This window comes from Anser brachyrhynchus (genome assembly GCF_964034855.1).
Source record: "Anser brachyrhynchus genome assembly, chromosome: 24".
NCBI classification, from domain to species: Eukaryota; Metazoa; Chordata; class Aves; order Anseriformes; family Anatidae; genus Anser; species Anser brachyrhynchus.
Window position 1 is genome coordinate 4,087,945 of NC_137717.1, and position 22,922 is coordinate 4,110,866.

At 54.3% G+C, this 22,922-nt stretch overlaps 2 protein-coding genes across 2 annotated transcripts; one reads left to right on the forward strand and one right to left on the reverse strand.

The window, feature by feature from the left end:
• The first annotated feature begins 133 nt into the window (after positions 1–133).
• On the forward strand, positions 134–9,741 carry NUDC (nuclear distribution C, dynein complex regulator). The gene is made up of 9 exons (XM_080567299.1): positions 134–317; positions 1,464–1,541; positions 3,969–4,172; positions 4,446–4,529; positions 4,869–4,982; positions 5,433–5,627; positions 6,253–6,336; positions 6,661–6,779; positions 8,612–9,741. Exons 1-9 carry the CDS (start codon positions 222–224, stop codon positions 8,661–8,663), a joined length of 1,026 nt encoding a protein of 341 aa, XP_080423425.1. The 5' UTR covers positions 134–221; the 3' UTR covers positions 8,664–9,741.
• Positions 9,742–14,029: 4,288 nt separating this feature from the next.
• Positions 14,030–22,715, reverse strand: KDF1 (keratinocyte differentiation factor 1). Its single transcript, XM_080567276.1, has 5 exons — positions 22,603–22,715; positions 21,198–21,364; positions 18,141–19,254; positions 17,147–17,221; positions 14,030–16,448 (listed from the first exon to the last, which is right to left on the reverse strand). The coding sequence occupies exons 3-5, from the start codon at positions 19,234–19,236 to the stop codon at positions 16,366–16,368; spliced, it is 1,254 nt and encodes a 417-aa protein (XP_080423402.1). The 5' UTR covers positions 19,237–19,254; positions 21,198–21,364; positions 22,603–22,715; the 3' UTR covers positions 14,030–16,365.
• Positions 22,716–22,922: the final 207 nt, after the last annotated feature.

A 22,922-nucleotide genomic window follows, 5' to 3' on the forward strand; every position in this document is an offset into this window, starting at 1 on the left:
CTCTCCGTTGCTACGGCAACCGCGCCCCGCTCCTCTCCTCCCGCCTCCCGCGCCCCTCCGCGACCAATCCGCGAAGGGAGCGGCTGGGCCGCGCGCTGCGATTGGCGGAAGGGAGAGGCGAGCGCCGCGCGAGCTTCCGCTCCCTCACCTTCCGGTTCCGGCAAGCGGCGGCGTGAGGGGGCCGAGGCGGCGGCGGCAGCAGCGGCGGGGTCAGGGTCAGGATGGGGCTGAGCGCGGAGGAGGCGGCGGAGCAGGAGGATCGCTTCGACGGCATGCTCCTGGCCATGGCCCAGCAGCACCAGGGCGGCGTGCGCGAGGTAGCGCCGCCGGGCCCGGCGGAGGCTTCGCCGAGCTCCTCCGGGGGTAACGGGGGAGGGGCAGGCGGCGGCCCTCGGACGAGGCCCCGGGGGGCCCCACGCAGCCCCACGCAGCCCCCCTGGGTTCCCTCCCCCGCCGCCACGGAGCGAGGGGCCCCCGTGTGCGGCCTCCCCGCGTCGGGGGCTCTCGGCCTCGGCAGCGCCACGCGTGGGGCCCGGGGCTGCTGCGGCTGCGGAGGGGGAGAGGCACGGGAGGATGGAGCCGCCCTGGCCCAGTTTTGCGGTCCCTCGAGCCCTCAGCGGGTTGTGGCCGCCGCCAGGTGCCGTTAAACGCGGCCGCGGCTCCTCCCCTCCTCGTGGGGCGCTGCGCGGGCCTCCCGCTCCTCCAGGCGGTGGCTCCTGGTGGGGAGCTGGTCCGCAGGGAGGGGTGTGTGGGAACAACCCCTGCACCCACACGTGGGGAAATGGTGTTAAACACAGCTCCTCCTGCCGCCGTGGGGCTTCAGGTTGAAATACTGACGAGACATAACTCCTGGGGGGATGGGGGTGGAAATCAAACCCACTGAGAGTCAAACCCATTTCCATGGAGGTATTTTGGGGTGGCAGTTCATAACTGCCAGTTCACCAGCAACATCTGGCAGGCAGCAAGACAGTCAGAAATAAAAAGAAGTTTAGACTTTTGTAAATAAACGGGACGCAGCTTGGGGGCGGCTTGCAGACTTCGAGGGCATAGGCATACAGAATACGTGAGCATCTGTATACATTCGTGTGTGTGTGTATCTAAAAGTACATATGCATTGCCAAAGTTTCTGCATCAGAGAGATCTGAGTGACAGTTTGGGATGGCAAAGTAGGTGCGTCCCCAAGGTGACCTGAGAATAAACTGGTTGCCCTCTCTTAACGTGAAACACACACATGCCTCTGAAAAATGGGATCCAGGAGCTGGATCTCCATAAAAGCCCTTGGCTGTTTTCTCTGGGAAACAGTCGCGGGGTTTCAGTACGGTGCTGATGCAGACACAGATGGGAAGGACACAATAAAGGCTACTGTAGAGACACAAGGTACCTTGGAGCGATCTGGTCTCACTGTTCTTTTTTTCTCTCTTCACCCCTTCTCTTCCCCCCTTTCTCTGTTTCCTCTCTACCAGCTTGTGAACACGTTCTTTAGTTTCCTGAGGCGTAAAACGGATTTCTTCACTGGTGGAGAAGATGGCGTAGCAGAGAAGGTAAAAAAAAAAAAAAAAAATCCACGCTTTTTTTGTCTTATTTATGTGCCGTGTCTATGCCATGCTAAGACTTCCCTTTCTGAAGGCCCCAAAGCCCTTTAATGCACTGGGGGACGAGCGGGCTGTGCTGCTGATGAAACACACCACAAAACAAAGCAATAATGAGCTGCCCCGATGTGAGGTGAGGCATGATTGCTTGTTCAAGCGATACCGTTGGTGCAGGGCTTTTTTTTTTCCTTTTTTTTTTTGCCACGCTCTGGCCAAAGGCTTGTTTGGAAAGCAAATCTGCCAGACACACTGACTTAACGGTGACAGACACTGCAGAAGCGATAACCCCAGGTTACCTTGTTTGTTCACCTCAGAGAAAGCCCAAAGTCCACGTCTCTGCACATGCGGCTGCACCTTTGTCTCCGGGCCGCGTACCTGTCTGGACTGAGCGAGCCTGGGGCTCTGGGCTGCCTCGCTGGCAGGCGGAGCGTTCCAGCAGGAGTTAGGCAGGCTCTCTGGAGGTTTCTTGGTTGTACTCACCTGCGTGGTGGCTGTTCCCCTCTGGCTTAGCACGTGAGCTGCTTTGCAACGCTCGGCTGGAGGCCGCGGTGCCCCTCGGCTGCCCGCCTGGCTTTGAGGCTCCGGGTGGTTACAGCAGAGCTTGCAGGGGAGCTGATGTGGGAGGGTCTGGTACTTCTAGATCCCAGGCAGTACGGAATCGAGGACAAAATCCGGAGTGCTTGTCTTGTCTAAGACTTGTCTTGGCTTTCTGGTCTAGTGGAACTCCCTGTGAGCAAAGCAGGCACTGCTGCCATGGTGAGCGTGTTAGGGAAGGTGTTAATTGCTAACACAGGGAGTTACGTGCGCTGTCTAGTCCCCGGAGTGGTTAAATGAGGCAGGTAAGGGAAAGGGGATGGATTCAGAGGAAGAATGAGGTGAAGTCTCCTGCCGTTTTCCTTAGACTGGAGAGAAATCTCCCAAGTTCGTGAGGACTCTGCTCCCTGGGACTGAAACTGAGCAGCAGCTTGGAGATAAGCACTGGCTGGTGCTTTTGGAGGTCCTGGCTACTGCGATACCTGTCAAAATGCTTTATGGTCTCCTGAGGAGGTGCTCAGCACAAGGGGTCTGTGACACCACAGTAACAGCACAATTTGCAGAAGCTGTTTCCCCAATCCTGCTGGTCCTTTGGCATCAAAGAGAAAGAGGAGAGGGTGGGAAGGCATCGTCTTTTATGCAGCCCTTGCGTAGAGCGAGGGGACGCCATGGCAGTTGAGAGAAACGCAGTGCGCGCACTGGCAGGCTCGGGCTGTGCAAATAGCCTCGCTCCCTGGCTTGTTAGGAACAGGAGCTGGGAGATGCACGTCTTGAATTCTGCGTCCTAGGAAACGCTGGGCTCGGGTTGCGTAAATAAATCTCACTTTGCCCTTTAAAAACAAAGCAGAAATAGTTGGCGGTCGGTTACAGAAGTACACGAGGCCTGGGTGCTTTGAGCTGCTCTGGAAAGGTGCCGATTCCTTGTGGAATTTCTGGGGTATACATAAACGAGTACACGAAACCCGCCTGAAAACTCCACTCCGATTTCATTTCTCAGATCGTCTCTGCATTGTTTTCTGGAGCAGACGGCAGCTCTCATACGTGCTGCTTTGCACAGCGTTCCCTGGCATTATCGACCACGAGGCAATTGCTCTGGCTTACTGCCTGTGTACTCAGCTTTCCCCCTGAGCAGTACAGCCTTTTGCATCAGAGACCTTGGGATTTTGCTTTTCAGTCACAACAACAAGAGCAGTTGTAGTTAGGTTTGGAGCAAAGATTTTTGGAGGAACTTGACCCTCGGTAAAACGATAAGCTTTTCATTTTTTTTCTCCTCTAAATCACAACACTGATATTCAACTGCAATGCCTATTGGTTTCTGCTTGCTGCCCTTTGCTGTTGCAGTTGTAGCAACCTTTCCAGGAGCTTTAGAGCTTCTTCATTGAAAAGGTTTCGCAATACAGATACTAATAAGAGAGGAACCTCCATCTAGTGCCTGGGGAGAGCGCGGTTGTGGGAAAGGTCAAAAGTAGGTGCAAAAACTAGGTCTAGTGTCACTGTTCTTCCAGCTCTCGTAGGTGTACGGAGAGTGGTCAAATGGCTGGGTTAGGCAGCTGCTTGTTCTGCTGGAAGAGCACAAATGACTAAACAAATGGAGAATCTTTATTTTTTTTTTTGTTATCTCCATTGAAATACACTCCCTATATAAGAAAGGGCTAGGAAGGGCTGCATTTAAATACTTCAAGCTTTCCCCCCTCTAGATTTTCAGTCAAACAACTAGAGTGAAAATGAGGGGAAGTCACATCAGTATGGCTAACGTGTTCTCAGGGCCTTAGTAGATAGTCATTTGGGTTTGAAGAAGTGTTTTTTTTTTTCTTAAACCTTTTGTTATGCGTTCCTGTCTTTCAGCTGATCACAGACACCTTCAACCATCACAACAAACTAGCTCAGAAGGAGCGGAAGGAGAAAAAGGCTCGTCAAGAGGCGGAACGGCGAGAAAAGGCAGAGCGAGCTGCGAAACTCGCTAAAGAAGCAAAGCAGGAAGCGAACGAGCCGAGGATTAAGGAACTTACGGACGAGGAAGCAGAAAGGCTGCAGCTGGAAATCGACCAGGTGAGAGCAGCGTTTGGCACGTGTGGGTGCCGTCCAGGCCTGGGCTGTCTCCTCTGTCTGCTGGCACGTAGTTCAGGTAGTGGTGAGCGATGTAAAAGGCCGTGTCTGGATCCCCAGATGGGGATCCTGTTCCAAGGGCTGAAAATTCCCCCTGTAGCTCTGTCTCTGGTTCTTTAAGCTCCAGATGAAGAGGCTGAGGCCACCTAGTGTCAGATCAGCAAGTGGCACAAAGTATCAGCGCTATTTGAGCGTGTTCATTCTCTTTTTAAACAGAAAAAAGAAGCACAGAAAGAGGTTAACAGCGTCCCAGTGAAATCCTCGGAAGATGAAGGTGAATCTTCAGATTCTAACAAGCAGGTAAAGCTCACCTAGGGACTTTATGTTAGACTGGGAGAAACATGTTTCTGGTTAACCATCAGAACTCTTGTGAGTGTTACGGGATGTCCAGCCTGGCTTTCTTTGGGAATATGCACTGAAAAAAGTTGTGTCATAACACAATTTCCAACGACTTCAACACCTCTTTTGACCCCTTGTTACTGTGTCTTAATAGAGACACCTTTTCATTGTGGGTTAAAGTTATGTGAATATTGAATATGTGCAGCTGAAATTCTTACAAAAACCTAGAATTGTTGACACAAGTGAAAGATGCATGAAGACTCGAAAAACCTTTTTTTATGCTCTAAATTGGTTGTTTAGGAAACAGATGAAGAAGAGGAAGATGAGAAGGATAAAGGAAAACTTAAACCCAACTCTGGCAATGGAGCTGACCTTCCAAATTACAGATGGACACAGACTCTTTCAGAGCTGGATGTAAGTATTGCCTTATATCCAGGGCCTGAGGAATCTTAGCCAGGAAATAAGAGCAAGTGCTAGTAAGGATAGTGGACCTGCTGCCCTGTATTTCATTTGCTCACAGAAGGCTGCTAATTTTACTTAATGGCAGCATTTCAATAGCTGGAGGAGAGCTTGGTAACTAAATACCATTCCCAAAAGCTGTACTTAACTCTGACAAACCTTGGTGTACACAGTTAAGACATTAAAATCTGCTTCCCTTCCACTGAGATATATTGGCCATCCTGTTGCCAAATTTACACACGTATCCTTTCATCCTATGCCTGCTTGCTCAGTACCCTAGGGAAAATCATTGAGTACTGTCTTACTCTGGTGAAAGCAAGGCAAAAAGCCTTAAAACAGCAGCACGAGAGGGCAAGGAGAGACTCCATTGCTCTGCTCCTCACATCTGACCTCTGTCTGGTCCAGCTGGCCATCCCTTTCAAGGTGAGCTTCCGGCTGAAGGGGAAGGACGTGGTGGTTGATATCCAGAGACGGCACCTCAAAGTCGGCCTGAAGGGCCACTCGCCCGTTATCGATGGAGACCTTTTCAATGAAGTGAAGGTGGAGGAGAGCTCCTGGCTGATTGAAGATGGTAAAACAGTCACCGTGCACCTGGAAAAGGTAAAGCAGAACAGATCGGGGAGAACTGGGACTTGTCTGCCTCTTACTTAGTGAAATGAGAGTCACGAAACCAATGAAAGCCCTGGGCTTTGTGAGCTGAAACAGAAGAATCATGCTTGTCCGTTGCACAATGTCAGTGCTACTACTGGAAGCAGGGTATTTCAGGTTGCCTCTATTTTCAGCCTAAGTTCATGCTAATCCAGTATGTCCAATTGATTGCTAAGCAGTTCAGGAAAAGCTGGAAGGAAATCAGTAATTTTAAAGTTACGCCTTAGTGGAATAGCGCTATTCTTTCACATCTGTTAGCGACATGAAAAATCCAGGGACAGAACTTATTGCTGCTCTTGTCCCTTCTGGGCCTCTCCAGGTGTGTTTTTTTTTAATCCTCTTTTGTTGTGCCAAACGTGACATGTAACTTGCTCTCAAGATTTGCCAGTTATGGAAATTCAGGCTAGGTATAGTGGTTAGAAAGGAAAGTAATGCCCTTTATCCACCTTCAGATTTTACTGGCATTTAGAAAACCGTCAAAGTTTGATTCCAGCATTTTTTTTCCTGTGACTGAGACATAAAATTCCAAGAACAAGTCCAGGAAAAATAAATAATTTTTGCCTCTTCTTTCCTTCAGATCAACAAGATGGAATGGTGGAACAAACTAGTCTCCACGGACCCAGAAATCAACACCAAGAAAATTAATCCAGAGAACTCAAAAGTAAGAACTCCCTCTTTTCCTGAATGGAGCCTTCTCATAAATGTGCTCGCGCTGAGCTCACGTTCAACTGCTACATCTTTGTTCTGCTAGCAGAAAAAAACAGTACTGGGAGTACTGATGCATATGGTGCTATCTTAGAATATAAATGCTCCCAGAACTGCAGGTGAATGGAGCTGAGTTTATAGATTAGTGTCTGTATAAGTATTTCTGAAGCCTGTGCGCACAGCACCATGTAACGTCAGTGTAGTCACGTTCTCTGCAGGCAGGCTGTGTGTGGGGGGGGTTGAGGAAGGTTTCAATGTTGATAGAAGTCCTTGGTTTCAGTTGTCAGACCTGGACAGCGAGACTCGCAGCATGGTGGAGAAAATGATGTACGATCAACGACAGAAATCCATGGGCCTCCCCACATCTGACGAACAGAAGAAGCAAGACATTTTGAAAAAGTGCGTAGAACTGATTTAATTCGTGGGTACTCGCTTTCCCATACCCCTTCTCCTCTTCTCCCTTCACAAATACCTAGCAGTGCAACCGAGCAGAAAACGGGTTGGCATTCAGTCCTACCTGAGGTCATGTCAGCAGTTAGACGGTCACTGGCTACCCACCGGTGTCTATAAAAGTCGGTGAGTGCAGAAAGTGTAATGGGAAATTCTAGGAACAGCCTAGCTCTGGTATTGTCTTAATCTGCTGATTTCAAGTCCAGAAAGCATGTTTGGGCATGGAGGTGCCATCTCTACTGAACTTTAACATGGTCTTGATTGTTTTCTAATCTCCTGCTCAGTAGCACAGATAATCTCCCCGCTCTACACACCTGCCACCAGACAGCTGTCTCCAGGCCCGTAACCCTTTTATGTCTTTATTGCCCTGTTTGGCATAAACGCACCTCGGCGGGGAAATTACCCCCAGGGCTCCCAAGGCCGCGTAGGAAGGCGTGGAGGCAGTTCTGGATCAGGCAGCTTCCTCAGCAAGTGCAAATCCCCATCTTATCTCAGGGTTGGAAGGAGGATTAGTGTAGCAGGCCTGGCCTTCTGCACCTGACTCCTTTCCTTCCTTGGCTTATCTGTGCTGGCAGAAGCTTCGCTCTGATCAGTGCACTGAGTTTAGGGCAGGATGAGACTTCTGGAGCAGAGACCAGACGTCCTCAGTGCCTGTGGAGCCGATAGCACGGCAGGCAGTCCTTGCCTCCCTGGAAAGTGCACGTACAGGATACCGCGTCGGCAAGGTCACTCATTCGGCTCTCCACAAATTTGGCTTGGGTGCAGATTGGCTGGTAGGGAGCGGATGGGAAGTTTAGACTTTGTTCAGGCCAAAGTGGACTCAGTGACACCCAGGTGGGCGCTAATCTCTGCCAGCGAAGCCCTCCTGGCTGCTAAACAAGGACGCGACTCCCGCAGCACAGATTTCCGCGGAGGTGGAAGTGCTGCGGTAGCATTTCAGGGGAAAACATGAGATGAGAGCGTGGAAGAAGAAAGGGGGCCTGCCCTTACTGTGCTTTGTGTCTGCACCCCCCACACGGTTACACATTGTACCCCGTGGTGAACTGCAGGGCAGAGGAGGAAGGTGGGAGCTTCTGCGTGTGCTAATACCTCGCTGCCGAGCGCCCGCAGGCACAGCGTTTTGTTCTCAGAACTTCCTGATGTGGCAACCTGTGTCCAAATAGTCCTATCTGCTGGGGTTGCAGGGCATTTGTAATCGGGTTGCACCTAGTCTGAGAACAGATTTCTCCGGTCGTGTGCTTCGTTAGATTTCACTGTCGCAGCACTGGAGACATTCCCGGTGTCTCCAGTAATGCGTAATGTGAACACGTTTAAGCTTAAATCATAATCTACCCTTATAATCTCCCCTCTGCTCCACAATCAGGGCCATAGCTGCTACGTGTCTGTCCGGGAGGTAACAGTTAAAGGGTGTGTGTCTGATAATTAATAACTGCCATGTGTCTGGGCTTGCTGACCTTGGCGGCTGGTAGGATCGCTGATACCACTGACCTAAGGGAAAAACGTTTGTAGTTTGGAGATTGCGGCCCGGGAAGCTCGGTAAAACAGTCCCTGCTGTGGAGGGTGTGAGGAGGAAGCAGACTTGATAGCACAGGAAGTAGGGAGGCCTTAAACCTTGGGAGAAGGCTGCCTCGAACCTGAAAAGCGGAACAGGAGGAGGCTGCACGAGCGACTTGAAATGGGATTGAGGGGGTGCTGAGTTCTCAGGCACTGTGTGTCCCTGAGGGGAGCTGTTCTGCGGCTCCTGCTGACTGACCAAGCTCTTACCTTTGTTTTCCTTGCAGGTTCATGGAACAGCATCCAGAAATGGACTTTTCAAAGGCTAAATTCAACTGAGTCCTCCTCTTTTCCTCCCCTCCCTCAGTCAGCCCGTCGAACGGGGCAGGATTTGTGTTGCCGGATAAGTAGGGATCCCTTACCTTGGGCAAGTAAGCACTTCCAGCATCCCCACCTGAGCTTGCTGGGGAGGCAGCTCCGTGAAGTCATCCTCAGTTGTCCCGTGTCAAGCAGAACACAAGGCCACAGAACCAGCCTGCAGCAGTTCCAGTCAGAGCCATCTGCGACACTTCCCAAACAGCAGTTAGCGGAGAAGGAGGGGCTAGAGCAAAAAGAGCATTAGGGCTACAAGAGCCAGACTCGAGAGGCTTTGGGACATACCCTTAATGTATTGCTTAGCTTAATCTCCTGGCTCTTCAGCGTTAGTAATCCACGCTTTGCCATATCAGTTCTGGCAGCAGGTTCTCCTGAGTTTTTACTCCCTCCCCCTTCTGGCATTCTTGCTCTCTTGTGAAAACAAGGGCCGGTTTATTTTTTGAAATAATTCCTGTTCTGCCTCCCTGGGCCTTGGGAAAGGAAAACAGCAGCATAAAAATCAGCCATTGCAGCTCCTCCTCATTGCCATAACCCATCATTTTCAGGGAGCAGAGGGCATCATGCTGCTGTCTGGAAACCGAATGGAGAAAGGGTAAAAAAAAATGGTTCCCTTCTCCTCACCTGTAATGGGCTCAAGGGTAAATCACATCTGAGCAGGGGGTTTCGGGGCTGAGCTGCACTTGGTGTCTTCCACCCTTGCTGCTGCTTCTGTTCTTGCCAGAGGTGGAACAGTCTGGACCCCGTGGGGCTCAAGGGAGGGCTCCCGTCCCAGCTGGAGAGGATGACCTGCTGCCCTGGGGGAAAGGAAGGCTAGGAAATCTGTGGGTGCGGGCAGGGAGAGGGCGTGGGGGGGTCTTTGGGGTGCTGTTCTTACTGGCAGTGCATCTCCCGGCCCTTTTCCAAGCGCCTCTCTCCCTGCCGACCGCTGACAGGCATTGCTGCGTTCTCTTCTGAGCTCCTGCTGGCAAGTGGCACTACTCTGCATGTTCGTATCTTTGTTAAAACTGCGGTGCAACATAAAGACAAAAAAAGTGGCATATTTTTCAGGCAGAACGTGTGATTTCTTCCCCAGGAGGGCTCCAAGCAGCCCGTGCAGGCTTGGGTGCGAGCTGGGAGGGGGCAGCGCCTGCAGACGAGGGTGCCCCTGGGGCGCTTGGCTGCCTGACAGGGGCTGGGGCTTGTGCTCTGTGGCTGTTTGTGAATCCCTCTCGGGTTCCCCGCTCGTAACATTTGCTCCCCAGCTAAGGAGAGGCAGCAGGAGCTGTGGGCCTTGCTCAGGAGCACTGAAAATCTCTGTGCCCAGCTTAAAACCCTGGCTGCAACCAAGGCTCGTGGCTCCAGGCTCCACGTAGCAGCGTGTGACTGGGCTGAGGAAGCCACCCTTGCCCCAGGTCTGCTTTATGACAACCGTATGAGGAAAGTGGCACAAAAGCCATGGCTCCCGTGAGGCCTTTACAGGCTACCCCAAAATCCTGCTGCCGGGGTTCTTGCTTCTGCTGCCCTGAGACGTTTCCACCTCCTACCAGAGGGAGTGGGCACAAACGGCTGAAAAACGTGCTTGGGCAAAGTTCAGCCTGGCGTTGCACCTGGCTTATTTGGATTTATTTTTCGAACAGGAGGACGTTGTTTGCGTTCCGTCTTCCACTTTTACAGGCCCTCAGGGTCAAAAACCAGCACCCACCCAGCCGAGCAGCGACCTCGTGGGCAAGCGAGGACTCGGGTCAGGGCACCTGTGTCTGGCCTGCCCTCCCCACTACCTGCCGGGATGGGGCAGCTGCGCTCGGGGTCCCGCTGCCTGTCAGTCTTGGGGTTACCTCGCACACCTTTGCCTTCCTGGACTCGGCTGAAAAACAGCAGAGGGTCTTGCATTGTTGTGGAGAAACCAGACAGCGTGCTGGCTTCAGAGGCTCTCAGCCCTGGTGTGAACGTACCTGCTCTGAACCACGGTGTGTGGAGCAGTTGGGCTGGGGGTGTGTGGAAACGAGCTGCGGTTCTGGGGGTACAACGAGCTTCCCTTAGTTCCCGGTGGCGTGTCAGAGCACGGCTCGACGCCGCGCCGCTTCCCGGTGAGCAGCACAAGGGGCTGGCCACCAGCCCCTCCTGCAGAGCAAGCACGGGCAGGCACCAGGGACCGGTCGTAAACCGGCGCGGTGCACGGCACCACCCCGAGCCCAACCTCGGTGACTTCCCCGGCACCACCTCAGCCCTGTAACACGCACCAGAAACCCCAAGCTCATCCCAAAGGGGCAGCAGGCAGCCGGACCGGGGGCTCGGCGGGTGGCTGTCAGTGGGGGGGGGCTGCTTGGCCTAAGTGCAGCGCTCCCGTGAGTTTTGTTTTTTTTTTTTTTAACAACGCTGTTACCAAAAAACCAAAATCTCCGCGGCTGCTCCTGTCCTCAGCCCTTCGGTCTGTGCCCGTGTGAGCCCAGGGCAGCGGTCGGTGCAACCAAGACTGAAACTCCTGAGTTTTCCAGTTCGGGCTGGCACAAGTCGTACGCTGCTTGGTGTCACTGGCAGGAGGCAGGCTGGGGAGCGGGAAGGCAAAAAACAGAGTTAAGACCAAGAAAAGGCAGTAGCAGGAACCCTGGAGGAAGCTGCGAGGGGATTTTTTTTTTTTGGGAAAAAGCGACGTCATTTGCCTTCCTTTCAGGCACGTAAAGAGGAAAGGCAAACAGTTCTGGGAGAACTGGGCCAGAGCTGCAGCTCTGCACTGGCGGCGGGTGAATGCCCTGAGCTGTGTTTGTGAACTGCGGTTGATCCGAGCGCTACGCCTGGACTTCAACCCTGCCAGCCAGCGGAACAGAAGGTGTTTCTCCTGCTGGCCTTGTCCTCTGCAAACCACCCAGCTGCCTCCGACTTTCTCTGGGCCGAGCTGAATCCAAAGCACCCTTTGGGCCCCGAGAGGCGGTTTCCTCTGGAGCAAACCGTGCCAGGGCAGGACAGCTCTGGGCCGGGCGGCTGCAAAAGCGGCTCCAAGATTGCAAATCCCTCGGTCTGAGCTAGCGGAGAGCCCAGACCGCAGCCTCGTGCTCGTGACCCATGCAGGGAAAGTGCCTCCCACATAGGACACCGGGGACCAAACCCAACAAATATTTCCTTGTATTGATTCTCCGCAAACGCCTCCCTGCCCGAGCTCTGGCTGCGCTCGAGGGTGGCAAGAGCTGAAGGTCCCTTCGCCTGTCACACCCGTGTCACAGCTCCCGGAGAAGCTGTTCCGGTGCTGCCACCCCTTGGAGCAGTGGCTGCCAGCACGCTCCGGTGCTGCGCCCGGCTGCAGCTGCCTCGCTGCTGGTTTTGGGGCTGTAGCGCCGACTCTTCCTTCTCCCATCTTCTAAAAACAAAACCTTGAAGGCGTGCGGGCTCTCTGCAGGGCTTCCCATGTGTTCAAAGCGTCTCCTGGTCTTTTGTGTAGCATCAGATCTTGGCTTGGCCTTGATTAATGGCAATCGCAGCTCAGATCACTCAGGAAACGGCACAGGCTGCAGGACGGCTTTGGAAGGAGCACTGAGAAGGCAGAACCCCAAGGAGGGAAACAGGCACGAGGTATTTACATCAGTTTCGCTTTGCTTACTTTGAAGAGAAGCCACCACTCCTCTGTCACTGCTAAGGACCGGGCTGTAAAACTTTGGGTAAAATTAATCTGCTTTCTACCCCGTAAGCTGCCCTGAAATAAATCCTTCAGTAGCTCGAGGTGTGGACGGGGAGGTTTCCCTAACACGCGCAGCCGTTCTGATCAGAGCCACCGAGCTTCCTGAACCCCGAGCTGAGGAAGCCGCTGGCAGTGGGGTGTCGGGGACTGCGCGGCACTGGGTGCTACTGGAGGCACTGGTCCTCGCCGCAGCACGGAGCGCCGCTTTGCACGGTGAGGACACGTGCGCTGCGTGGTCTCGGGGAGAGGCTCCTGACAAAACCGAGCCCAGCAAAACCGAAGTCTCCAGGAAAAGGAGGGTGCTGAGTCACGCTCCCTAAAGGAAGCACCCAGGCAAAAAAAAAACAAAAAACAAAAAACAAAAACACGTTTCTGTGCATTTAGCTTGGTAAAGGGCTCTCGTATTTCTGAGATCTCTTTGGCAACCACGTCAGATCACCCAGCAAAACACTCAGTGCTAATGCTCAGAGCAAAAACCACTCCAGCAGCAGCTGAGGCAGCTTGGTCAGTGGCAAACGACCTTCAGCAGCCAACCAGACTGCATTCATTCCCCGGGCAGCTGCGAGCAAAGCAAGCCATGATCGATGCCTGGTCAATGCAGCAAACCAACGCTCAAAGCCAGGAGAGGTACAAAACACAATACAAAAACAAGACAGCAGAGAGAGAGCAACTACGAGATCATAGTTCTAAAGGCAAAGATTTCAAGTATTTCCAGAAACAGCAATGATCTCGCAGCAGCTGTGTTGAACAAGCCAGCTAGTTTGGGGCAGGGGACGAGCTCCCACGCTGTGCGCACACAACCCGAAGCATCCGAACAGCCCTCCTGGGTGTTCAGGAGACCCAAGGGAAGCAGGAGCAGTACCGTGCACCGGTAACAGCCGCTCTGCGCCACCCCACCTGATCAAACTCCCTCGGAGGGAAGACCAACCTCCTCCAGGAAGAGCACTGCAGGAATTCAGGTAGAAAGGACAGAGGACAGAATAACGTGGCCCAGGCTCGCAGGAGGAACTAGCAGGGCAGCTTAGGAGCCGGTGGGGACAGCAGAGACAGCAGTGACACAACCACGTCCCAGCTCAGTGCCAGGGGCTGGCCAGCAGGCTGCTGCAGGCAGCCTTTGCTCCGCTCCCCTGGGGCCCCGACAGGCTGCTCCGAGGGCTGCAGGCACCAAAGCATCCTCTCTGGCAGACCCTTTCCAGCTGCGAAAAGGCAGCATTTACCTGGTTATGGGTTTAAAATCCTTCCAGGAACCATCCCTGCAGTGAACAGTGCCTGGTGGTCAGGCTGAACTGCAGTTCTCGTTGAACAGAAGTGGGACGGAGCCGGCAGTCACGGCACCTTCTAGCACGAGGTTTCTACGCCCCAGGAACAGGTTGGAAATTCTCCCCCCCAGGCTCAGCTTTCCGAACATCACCCGTTGAGCTTCCCTACATGCAAACAGGCACTTCCCCAGAGCATCCCTTATTTGCATCTGGCTTTCCCTTGTCCTACACACCCGCTCTGCATTGAGTCCTGGGAACAATCCCCCCAAGCACTGCGAGTGCTCTCAGCTGTACAAAATCCCCTTCGTGCTCATACTGCTGGGAGGGCAGAGACCAGCCTCCCCTGCACAAACCACCCTCCTGGCCTCGGCTCCCCCCACAGAGGGATGCTCCCCCAGCACCGGTGCAACGTGAGCAGAACGTAAGAGACAGAGCCTGGGTAAAGAGCACACCTTCTGCTTTATAAAAAAAAAAAAAGACCAAATCGGATTTTAAGGGTGAGGAATGCAAAAGAATCCCGCTAGACACCACAGGTGCACCAGCTCCAGGGACCACGGGATTGACAGTATTCCACTTGAGGTTTTTTTTTTGGTTTGTGTGTGTTTTGCAAGTTTGATCCATACACATTCACTCGTGGTACGCAGACTGAACAAAAAAATGGGCCACTGCATCTGCAGTAGGCATTGGTAGCTCTTTGCACGTCCATTCTCACCCCCTCGTCTCCAAAGCTCCACCGCAGAGCTGCGTGTCAGTGTGACCCGTGCTGACGCCTCAGCGCACAGGTCTAAGTAAACTTGTCCCAATATGTATGTACAACTCCGTTCGAAGGCAGGAAGCCCAGCGGGTCCGTCGGTACATGCAGCATTCGAGGAAGGTCACCAAACACGGCTCATCTGGGAGTCCCGGGCTGTCCTCGCCTCGCGTCTCTTCTTGCATAAACAGGGTTTTTCCACAAATGGCCAGCTTTAAAAACAAAGCAGGGAGGGGAAGCCAAACCAAAGTCTCAGTCTCTCTCCTTTATTGTCAAAATCTCTCCAGTCAGTGGCTCAAGGTGTGGTCTCAGTAACGTCCATGATTTATGAAAGCATGCTCAGAAACGCGAGCAGTTTACAAAAACAGGCTCTAACAGGGACTTAAACTGTACATTTCAAAGGGCTTTGGCCAGTTAAATAAGCTTGACTGCTTACGTAAGGAACATAATCCTCTCCCCCCACCACCCCCATACCCAGACCCAGCCTTTTGAAGAGTAATCACAGGCTATGAACTCAAGGCACATTTCAGTTCAATTAAGGCACATTTCAGTTCAATTAAGGCACAAAAACATGGTCCACACCAAAGCACAGGACCTATTTTGGTTTCCCCTCCCCAAAAAAACAGCGGGTGTGTTTATTCCATTACCGGTAAATTCAACTAAGCATTTTCTAGTCATGCCCAAGGACACCCGAACGTATAACCAAGTCCCATGGCTTCTCATGTTTACTTTACGATAACCAAGTGGCAGCAACAGAAAGATACAGCTTCCTCCTGCTGCAGTGCTGCAGCCCTCAAGGTCACCTGGCTTCGTGCCCTCAGGGTGGCAATGCCGCATCTCGTGCTCGCATCTCGTGCTCGTTACTGGCTCTTAAAGAGGAGCAAAGGGAAGGAGAAGGCTCCGAGTGCCCCCAGGGGAAGGCAGGACCAAGCAGCTCCTTGCAGACCCTTCGGAGATGCTCTCCAAGGAAGGCTTTCCTTTCAAAGCAAGCCACTTTTAAGGGAGTTTCTGGCAGAATAGTCGAACAGCCCGATTCTTAATCACAAAAACCTTCAAATGAACCGATTCTCTCACTCACCTGCCATAGCCCAAGTTCAAGGCTTGCCCCAGCAGTCAGCACCAAATGACACCAAGCGGGATGGGGAAATGCAGAGGGCTTGGCAGACGAGTGAGAAGAGCTGACTGGCATGCAAGCCACAGGTCACCACGTGCACAACCAGAATACCTCGTGCTGGTAGTTCACATCAGATTGGCAGCAACTGGGAGACGAGCGGGGTAGCAGTCCAGGCATCTCGCCACCCTCCAGCTGGCACTGACTATCTTGGGAGACATGCCAGGAGGCCAAAGATTAAATGAACCACGTTACCTGAACCTTCTCCTTACAAGGCAGCAGGAGATGACACCACTGAGGTGTCACCAGGAAGGTGTCAGGAGGAAGAAGGCGTTATCTGGCCACTGCAACACCACGGATAGAGGACTTACACTCCTGGGACCACCAGCCCAGCCCCTTGGCACGGAGATCTGGGTCCCTAGAGAGCAGATGCTTGGCTTTCGCCTCAGCACCGTCACAATCACAGAGACACCATCTGATTATTCCCTCCCCAGGTTAACTTAAGCAACGCCAGAAAGCAAGAACTGTACAGCAAATTCTCAAAGCAGGGAAAGACCTGGGCCACTGGGCTTGTTGAAGCTAAACGTGAAGATAGGAAATAAAATCACAGAGGCATAAGTCATCCAATACTTCCTTGTCCATCTTCTCCTCCCTGGGCACACATTCCACCTCCCAAGTTCATTAGCTCCACAGTTCACTTCCTTGATGTTCTATATCGTCCAAAAAAAATAAAAATCCAGTGAAACTCAAGACAGCAGAAGTAGTTTGGCCTCAACAGAAGGATAAGGGTAGACTGGGGGGGGAAAAAAGTGACATAGCATGCTCCGTATTGAAAGAGGAGAAAGCTGATGGCAGCAAAGCCTCGCAACGCCTGCCTGCTGCTCGGGTCCTTTTCCTTAACAATACACCTGAAGCAGAGGTGCTCCAGATGAGTCAGTCTCTGTGTCTTGGAAAGAGGAATCTCTGCTTGTTGGAGAGCCTTGGAGAGGAAAGAGAAGAGATGGTGACATTAGACCAGGTGAACTGTAGCAGCCAAGTGCCTGGCAGTTAGGCAAGCAGCTGCCACAAAAGGCTTTGTGTATCATGAGGGAGGAGAAAGCCACACAAAGCCCACAGGCAGGGATCAACCCTGCCCGTATTGTGGCCATCTTCGAGGAGAGATCTGTTATTATGCAGGAGAAAACTTGTCTTTTAGCCCTGGGCGGCTCTTTGGAGTGGAGCATGCATGCCGTGAGGATCAGAGCTCAGGGGACAGCCAGTCATTCTGCCCCACTCCCCTTTTGCACAGTTCTCTTTGTTCCCGTGTAACCCAGCTGTGACCTTCGCTGGGCACACCCCAGATACAGCCCCAGACTTTGTCAGGGTACTCGCAGACTGGCAGCTCTCGGGGCAGGCGCTGTGCACAGGCAGAGAGCACCCCACACGGGGGTGTCCTTCCCTCTAGGAGGACCCAGAACCCGGGCAGACCCCAGCCTTCTGAGCCCCCTTCACTCCCAAAGCTCCCGAAAATGACACACCTTACGGTAACCCAAGAGGCAGATGCCAGCTCAGCCTTTGCAGGCGGTGAAAACCGAAGGCACACCTAACAGGAAAAGCTCAGGGCGCTCCCCTCACTCCTCCTAAATCCCCTCCCACAGCGAGGCCTCTGCAGCTGAGACCCCCGGCCAGGCACGTTACCTGCACTGCTGTGCCGCCTCATGTTCCTGGCGATCACATCTGCCGGCGTTTCCTCCGAAATTTGCACCGCCAGGTCTGGAACGAAAAAACAAGAGGGCCTGAGACAGGAAACGGTGACTCAAGAGCCAAGCTACCTGTCAGGGAACGCCGGGGCTCTCCTTCAGAGGGCACCACCCGCAGGTAACAGGAGAGGCAGCATCTTATTCCCCAGATTGCTTCCACCTTTGTCTCGGTAATCTGAGCTTTATAGTCCATAACCACCAGGAAGTAACAGCAGCCTGACTGCTAAGTGAGGAAGCACGGCAGCCAACCGGTTTCCTCCATTACTTCTGGGTGTCTCCTGGCTCCCCGTACTCAGCTTGTCAAGGTCTTTCTACAACAGGCTCTCCTGTTCTAGAGGTCAGTCAATTCAGGCTGCTGCTGCAGACAAGGAGAATATCCTTGGAATAGCCACGAGGCACTTACACCACGGCCACAGCCCTCCCCTCCTCCTTGCAGGGCTATTTACTGCTTCCTCCTCACCCCCCCGTGCAGAGGAGGGCTCAGCTCCAACACAGCCCGCTGTCACAGTGGTCTGAGAGCGGAATTAGCAAGAACGTTGCTGGAACACGGGGAAGAGAGCCAGCACGGTAACTGGACATCCTCTGCAATAAGCCAGCTTGTCAGGTCATACCAGTTACGTTTGACTCACAGTCCTTCTGCCTAGCTGAGAGGTTCAGAGGAAAGCCAGAATCATTGCAGGAGCAGCAGAATAAGTGCTGCATTGCTCAGCGCAAGCTTTCCTAGCAGTGACAGACACTACCAAGAAAGCTACATCGCAATGACTGGCGAGAAGCAGAGGTCTCATAAAGATCTCCGTTCACACATCCGGGAAGAGAAGCCCAGCCTGAAGACAGGCACCAGTTCTCAACCCTACTCTACTGCCACATCTCCATGGCTTCGATTAAATTACCCTGCTGTAACGAAGCTGTAATGCCAAGGAACCTGCACGTACCGTCTTGGCTGATGACCGTGGACTCTAGCATGGTTTCGTTACCGCTGTCCGGTGCGTTGCCTCTGCTGGACTTCTCCTCGTGGCTCTGGCTGGCTGGGACAGAAATATGGGGCCGGACCCTGCTTTTCCGGGTGCTGATACGTATGATGCCTCGGACCAGCCTGCACTCAGCATCCTGCTCGTCCAGGTTGTAGTCCTGAGTTATGCTATTGATGAGGTCCGAGATCTTGTTGGTCTTCTCCAGGAAGACAGTGTCTGACGTGCACTTGGCCAGCTCGTCGATCTGGTGGACGCTGAAGAGCTCCGTCAGCTTCTTGAAGATCAGGACGTCGATCTCCCTGCTGGACATGGAGCCGTTCAGCTCGCTGATGTCCAGGTCGGACTCGTGGAAGGAATAATACTCCTCCGAACTCCGGTGGCTGCTAGGAAGCGGCGGCTTTTCTATGCTGTTCCTGAAGGGCTTCTCTGGCAGCAGCTCCTTGAAGTACGAATCGGATTCCAGGTGGTGGCTGGGGCTCCTGTTCTGATAGACAGGAATGCCCTTCAGTTTGACATCCGGGTAACTGAAACTGCTGCCCATGTGGGACTTTTTGATCTGGTTCCCGTTCTTCTCGGTGGGAGAGACGTTGGCGGGGCTGTTTGGCAGTCGCCCGTTATAATCTCCATTCTTCCCATCATCAGTGGAGGTCTCAGCGGGTCCCGGGTAGGGGATACAGACACTGCAGTCCTGAAAGCAGCCCCCACAGGTCACTATACAACAGAAAACAGCCTTGTACGTGTTCCAGGCCTGAGACAGAGAGGAACAGCAAAGGCTCTGGTTCGGGGGAGCCTCTGCTGTACCAGAGATAAAGGTAATCGTTTCTGCCTCTCTCCCGTTAGAGTCTTTGAGGTCGGCTTTGCGACCTTTCCTGTCCCGCATCTGCTGGGCTCTGGTGCGGCCCTGCTTGATTTCAGGCGTAGAGCCGCTGAACACCTCCAGGCTGACATCGGCTTCCTTGGATGCTCTGGTCCTCAGGGGCACGGCCTCCTGGTAGGACTGGTTCACCTGGCGGTGGCTGTTCAGGTCGGGGGGGAGTCCTGCTTTCCGGCCCAGCATGGCTCACCGCTCAGGCACCTGAAGAACAAGAAGGCTTCGGGTCAAACAAAGCGTGTCTGCCCCCAGCCTCACCTTAGCGAGCTCCTGGTCAACAGAGAAGGGCCTAATGTTCAAACTCCGTGACGCCTGAGCTCAAATCCAGCATCTCAAGTTATTTACAGGAACGTTTCCCCTTAGAACTCGCTCGGTTCTTATTTGTTGCACAGACAAGGAAACCGCCCTGTGTTTCAGAGCTCCCCGACTCCTACAGCTTTGCTGCTTCCTTTCAGCAGGTGCCCGAATCGGGAAGGAGGTGTTTTAGAGGGGCCCCTTTTAAGGCATCAAAATCCCCACAGCCTTCAGCAGAGGTTTTCCTAAGGCAGCGGAAGAAGGCAGGCTCCAGAGATGCTGCTTCCAGGCGATAACCGAGCAACACAGCCGTAGGTGGAGCTGACTGACAGGCTCCAAAGGGAAAGTATTTCCTTTTAACCAACTTCCCCTTTGCCTTGCATTCTTTGGGACTAAGCTGGGCTCTGACAGCACTTACCCGTTTCAAAACACACCATGCCCAGGAGGAGATGACAGGTAATCAATCATTACGCAAGCTGCCAATTCAGACTCTAGGTTATTCGAATGGCATCAAATTTGGAGGATTTAGCAATGACGGCATTACTAACACCGCTGAGTTTTGCCAGTCACGGCCGTGTTACGTCAAAGGCTTCGCTAGGAAAACTGCTGCCTTCATCTGGATTAAAGATCTTGTCAACGAGTCCGCCTGAAATCACGCCTCACGGGAGCAAAACTTTTACAGAGCCCTGCTGCAGGAATCCTAGAGCGAGCGAGCTGTTGTTCTCCTTGCCACCGTTCCACCACAGCTACCCCAGGCCTGGGCACAAAGTGTTTTTTACAGGCTCCTGTTGTCACACTGCAGATCCCACAGGCAGAGTCTGGCACACGAAATCTCCCCGTTACAAAGAAAGCTCAGCAACGGCAAAGGAAGTCAGGGCAAGGCTGCCGCTCTCTACTTTTATTGCTGTTGCTTTTATCCCAGCCTGTGACGGGCCCCTAAATTGTCCACGGTTCCTAAGCTTCTTGGCTAGCACCGCTTTCACCCCCAAGAGATCCTTTTCAATACTAATTAGGCTAATTAATAAACAGCGAGAGCCCAGACATAGCGTAAGTGGTTTTGGACTGCGCCTGCTGCTCTGCTCCGTACTTTCTATAGGGCACCTCAAGCATGAATAAGTAAATCTGTCCTACCTTGTCAGAGCGTGCTTTGCAGGCAGCGTGACACTGCGGCTGCAACGCTACCCCCACCAAGCACCAGATGCAGACTGAAAACGCTCCCCAGGCAGTTATATCACACCACTGCTTTCCAGGAACCTTTTGGCTCCATTAGATTACAAGAATTTGTAAGTAGCGCATGTCCCAGGAGCTCCTTTTGCACATTCCTGGGTGATATGCTAAACCTAAAAGCCCCAGATGCTCCAATCTCGGCGTCAAACGGGCAGAGTTCGCCAGACTCGGCACCAGCGGAGGGTTTGCATTGCTCTCACTTCAGAACAGTTTTATTTTTTTCCTCAGTTTCACCATTTTTGTAACAATGTCCAAAATTTAAAAGCAAACAAAAAAATATTTGAGCTGATCTAATCACAGAAACGCTTAGGGGGATGTTTCTCTCAATAGGGAGGCCTTGTTAACGCATCTAACACATGCGCTGCCCGTGAACAACCGCCAGCATTTATGGAATGAAATATAACATTTGAAGTTTCAAAGCACCTTTAGCCTAGGAAAACTATCTCAGCTCTGCAGAAAAAGACCACCAGAACACCCGTCTGAAAGCATCCCAGCGGGCACGTACAGAACACAGCCCATCGATTCAGCAGGTTCCTCTGGCACAGGGACCGCAACACGCAGCCCACAGCTCAACACAGCCCCAAACACGCACCTGGGCTAAAATCCACCGCCAGGCTGATACTCACGGGATCGCCGGGAGCTCTCTCTGCTCTCACGCAGGCACCTATCCGAGTCGGGAAGATCCTTCCAAAGAACTTCAGTACCAGAAGAGCGAGGTGGGAGCCCCAAGCAGTTCGCGCGTCTAAGAGTTAGCCAGGGTCTAAGATCTTCATTGTTCAGAGGACAGGATTTCCTTCGAAAGTTTCAAAAAAAAAAAAAAAGAAAAAATCTAAATTAGGTTGCGAGTACGCTCGATAAAGCCACGCTGGTTTGCCAATAACCACAGTGCCCTGTTTCCAGAAACTAGGGAAGTCAAAGCAGTCATTTCAAAATGGGCCAGAAGAGCTAAATTCAGGATTTGGGCATAGACAGAGCTTCTCTTGGATCTATGGATGCTAAATTCAGGATTTAGGCATAGATAGAGCTTCTCTGAGGTCTATGGAAGCAGCAACACCTTGTAGCTCTCCCAGCCAGCAGCTGAAAGCTGCCCCGCGGAGCACCGGCTCAGCCTCCGGATGGAGACCCTGGCTCGGAATAACACGGCCACGCCGTGCCCCCACGTCCAGCCTCCCCTCTCAGGCCCCGACCGAACCCAAGGAACCGCCTCGCACCGGGCCCCTGCACCCCCCAGCGCCCCCTCTCCCCCCCCCCCCGTGCTCCAGGACATGGGCCCGGAGCGGGGCTCCCGGAGAAGGAACCCGGTGGGGCCGAGCGGTGCCGCAGCGCCCCGAGGGGCCGCTCCTCTGCCCACCGGGACACCCGCGGGGCCCGGCCGGTTCCCCACGGGGCTGGGGTTAAAGAGCCCCCGGAGGGTGGCCGGCAGGCTCTGAGGGGCTGGGCACGGCCCGCCCGGTCCCGGTAACCGGAGACCCCCGGGGAGAACGCAGAGCCCACCGGGGACGGACGGGGACCCACCGGGGGGGGAGACAGGAGACCCCCGGGGCAGGACCGGGGCCCAACGGGGACGGACCGGGGACCCCAGGGGCAGGACCGAGGGCCACCGGGGACGGACCGGGGCCCACCGGGGGGAGACCAGGGACGAACCGGAGACCCCCGGGGCAGGACTGGGGACCCCCGGGGACGGACAGGGGCAGGACCAGGGCCCACCGGGGCAGGACCAGGGAACCCCGGGACCCACCGGGGACGGACCGGAGCAGGACCGGAGACCCCCGGGGCAGGACCGGGGACCCCCGGGGCAGGACCGGGGACCCCCGGGGCAGGACCGGGGACCCACGGGGCCGCCCCCACCGCCCTCCAGCCCCACGGGAAAGCCCCGTGAGAGCCGCAGGCAGCTCCCAGCGGCCAGCCCCGGGCCCGGCGGGGCGGAACGGGGCGGAACGGGACCGAGCCGTGCCGGTGGGGGGGGGGGGGGGGGGCTCAGCCTGTCGGGGGGGCTCAGCCTGTCGGGGGGGCGCAGGGCTCGGGACGGACCCCGGGGCGGCTGCGGGGCGGGGCAGCGCCTCCCCCGCTGGGTGCTGGGCCCGGCGCGGTGCGGCGGGGCCGGGGGGCAGCGGCGGGGCCCGGCCCGGCCCCGGTTACCTGCGAGCCAGGGAGCGGCGCCGGCCCCGCCTCACCTGGGCCAGGTGCGCCCACGTGACCCGGCCCGACGGGGCGCCGCGAGGGCCACGAGAGCGCGGCTCGCGGAGCTGCCCCTGAGCCACCCCCCTTCGGCCTCCGACCCCCCCCCCCCCCCCCCGTGTCCGCCCCGTGGGATCCCAGGGATCCTCCACGCGCACACGGGATCCCTCTTC

What these genes read in the sequence shown, in the direction of transcription:
- KDF1 (XM_080567276.1), bottom strand. Translation starts at nt 19,236, where the DNA reads ATGCTGGGCCGGAAAGCAGGACTCCCCCCCGACCTGAACAGCCACCGC. An exon ending in CACGGTCATCAGCCAAGACG is followed by an intron (nt 17,222 to 18,140) that starts GTACGTGCAGGT and finishes TTTTCGTTCCAG; the next exon opens with ACCTGGCGGTGCAAATTTCG. An exon ending in GAGGCGGCACAGCAGTGCAG is followed by an intron (nt 16,449 to 17,146) that starts GTAACGTGCCTG and finishes TTCCTCTCCAAG; the next exon opens with GCTCTCCAACAAGCAGAGAT.
- NUDC (XM_080567299.1), top strand. Translation starts at nt 222, where the DNA reads ATGGGGCTGAGCGCGGAGGAGGCGGCGGAGCAGGAGGATCGCTTCGAC. An exon ending in AGACTCTTTCAGAGCTGGAT is followed by an intron (nt 4,983 to 5,432) that starts GTAAGTATTGCC and finishes TGTCTGGTCCAG; the next exon opens with CTGGCCATCCCTTTCAAGGT. An exon ending in AAGCAAGACATTTTGAAAAA is followed by an intron (nt 6,780 to 8,611) that starts GTGCGTAGAACT and finishes TTTTCCTTGCAG; the next exon opens with GTTCATGGAACAGCATCCAG.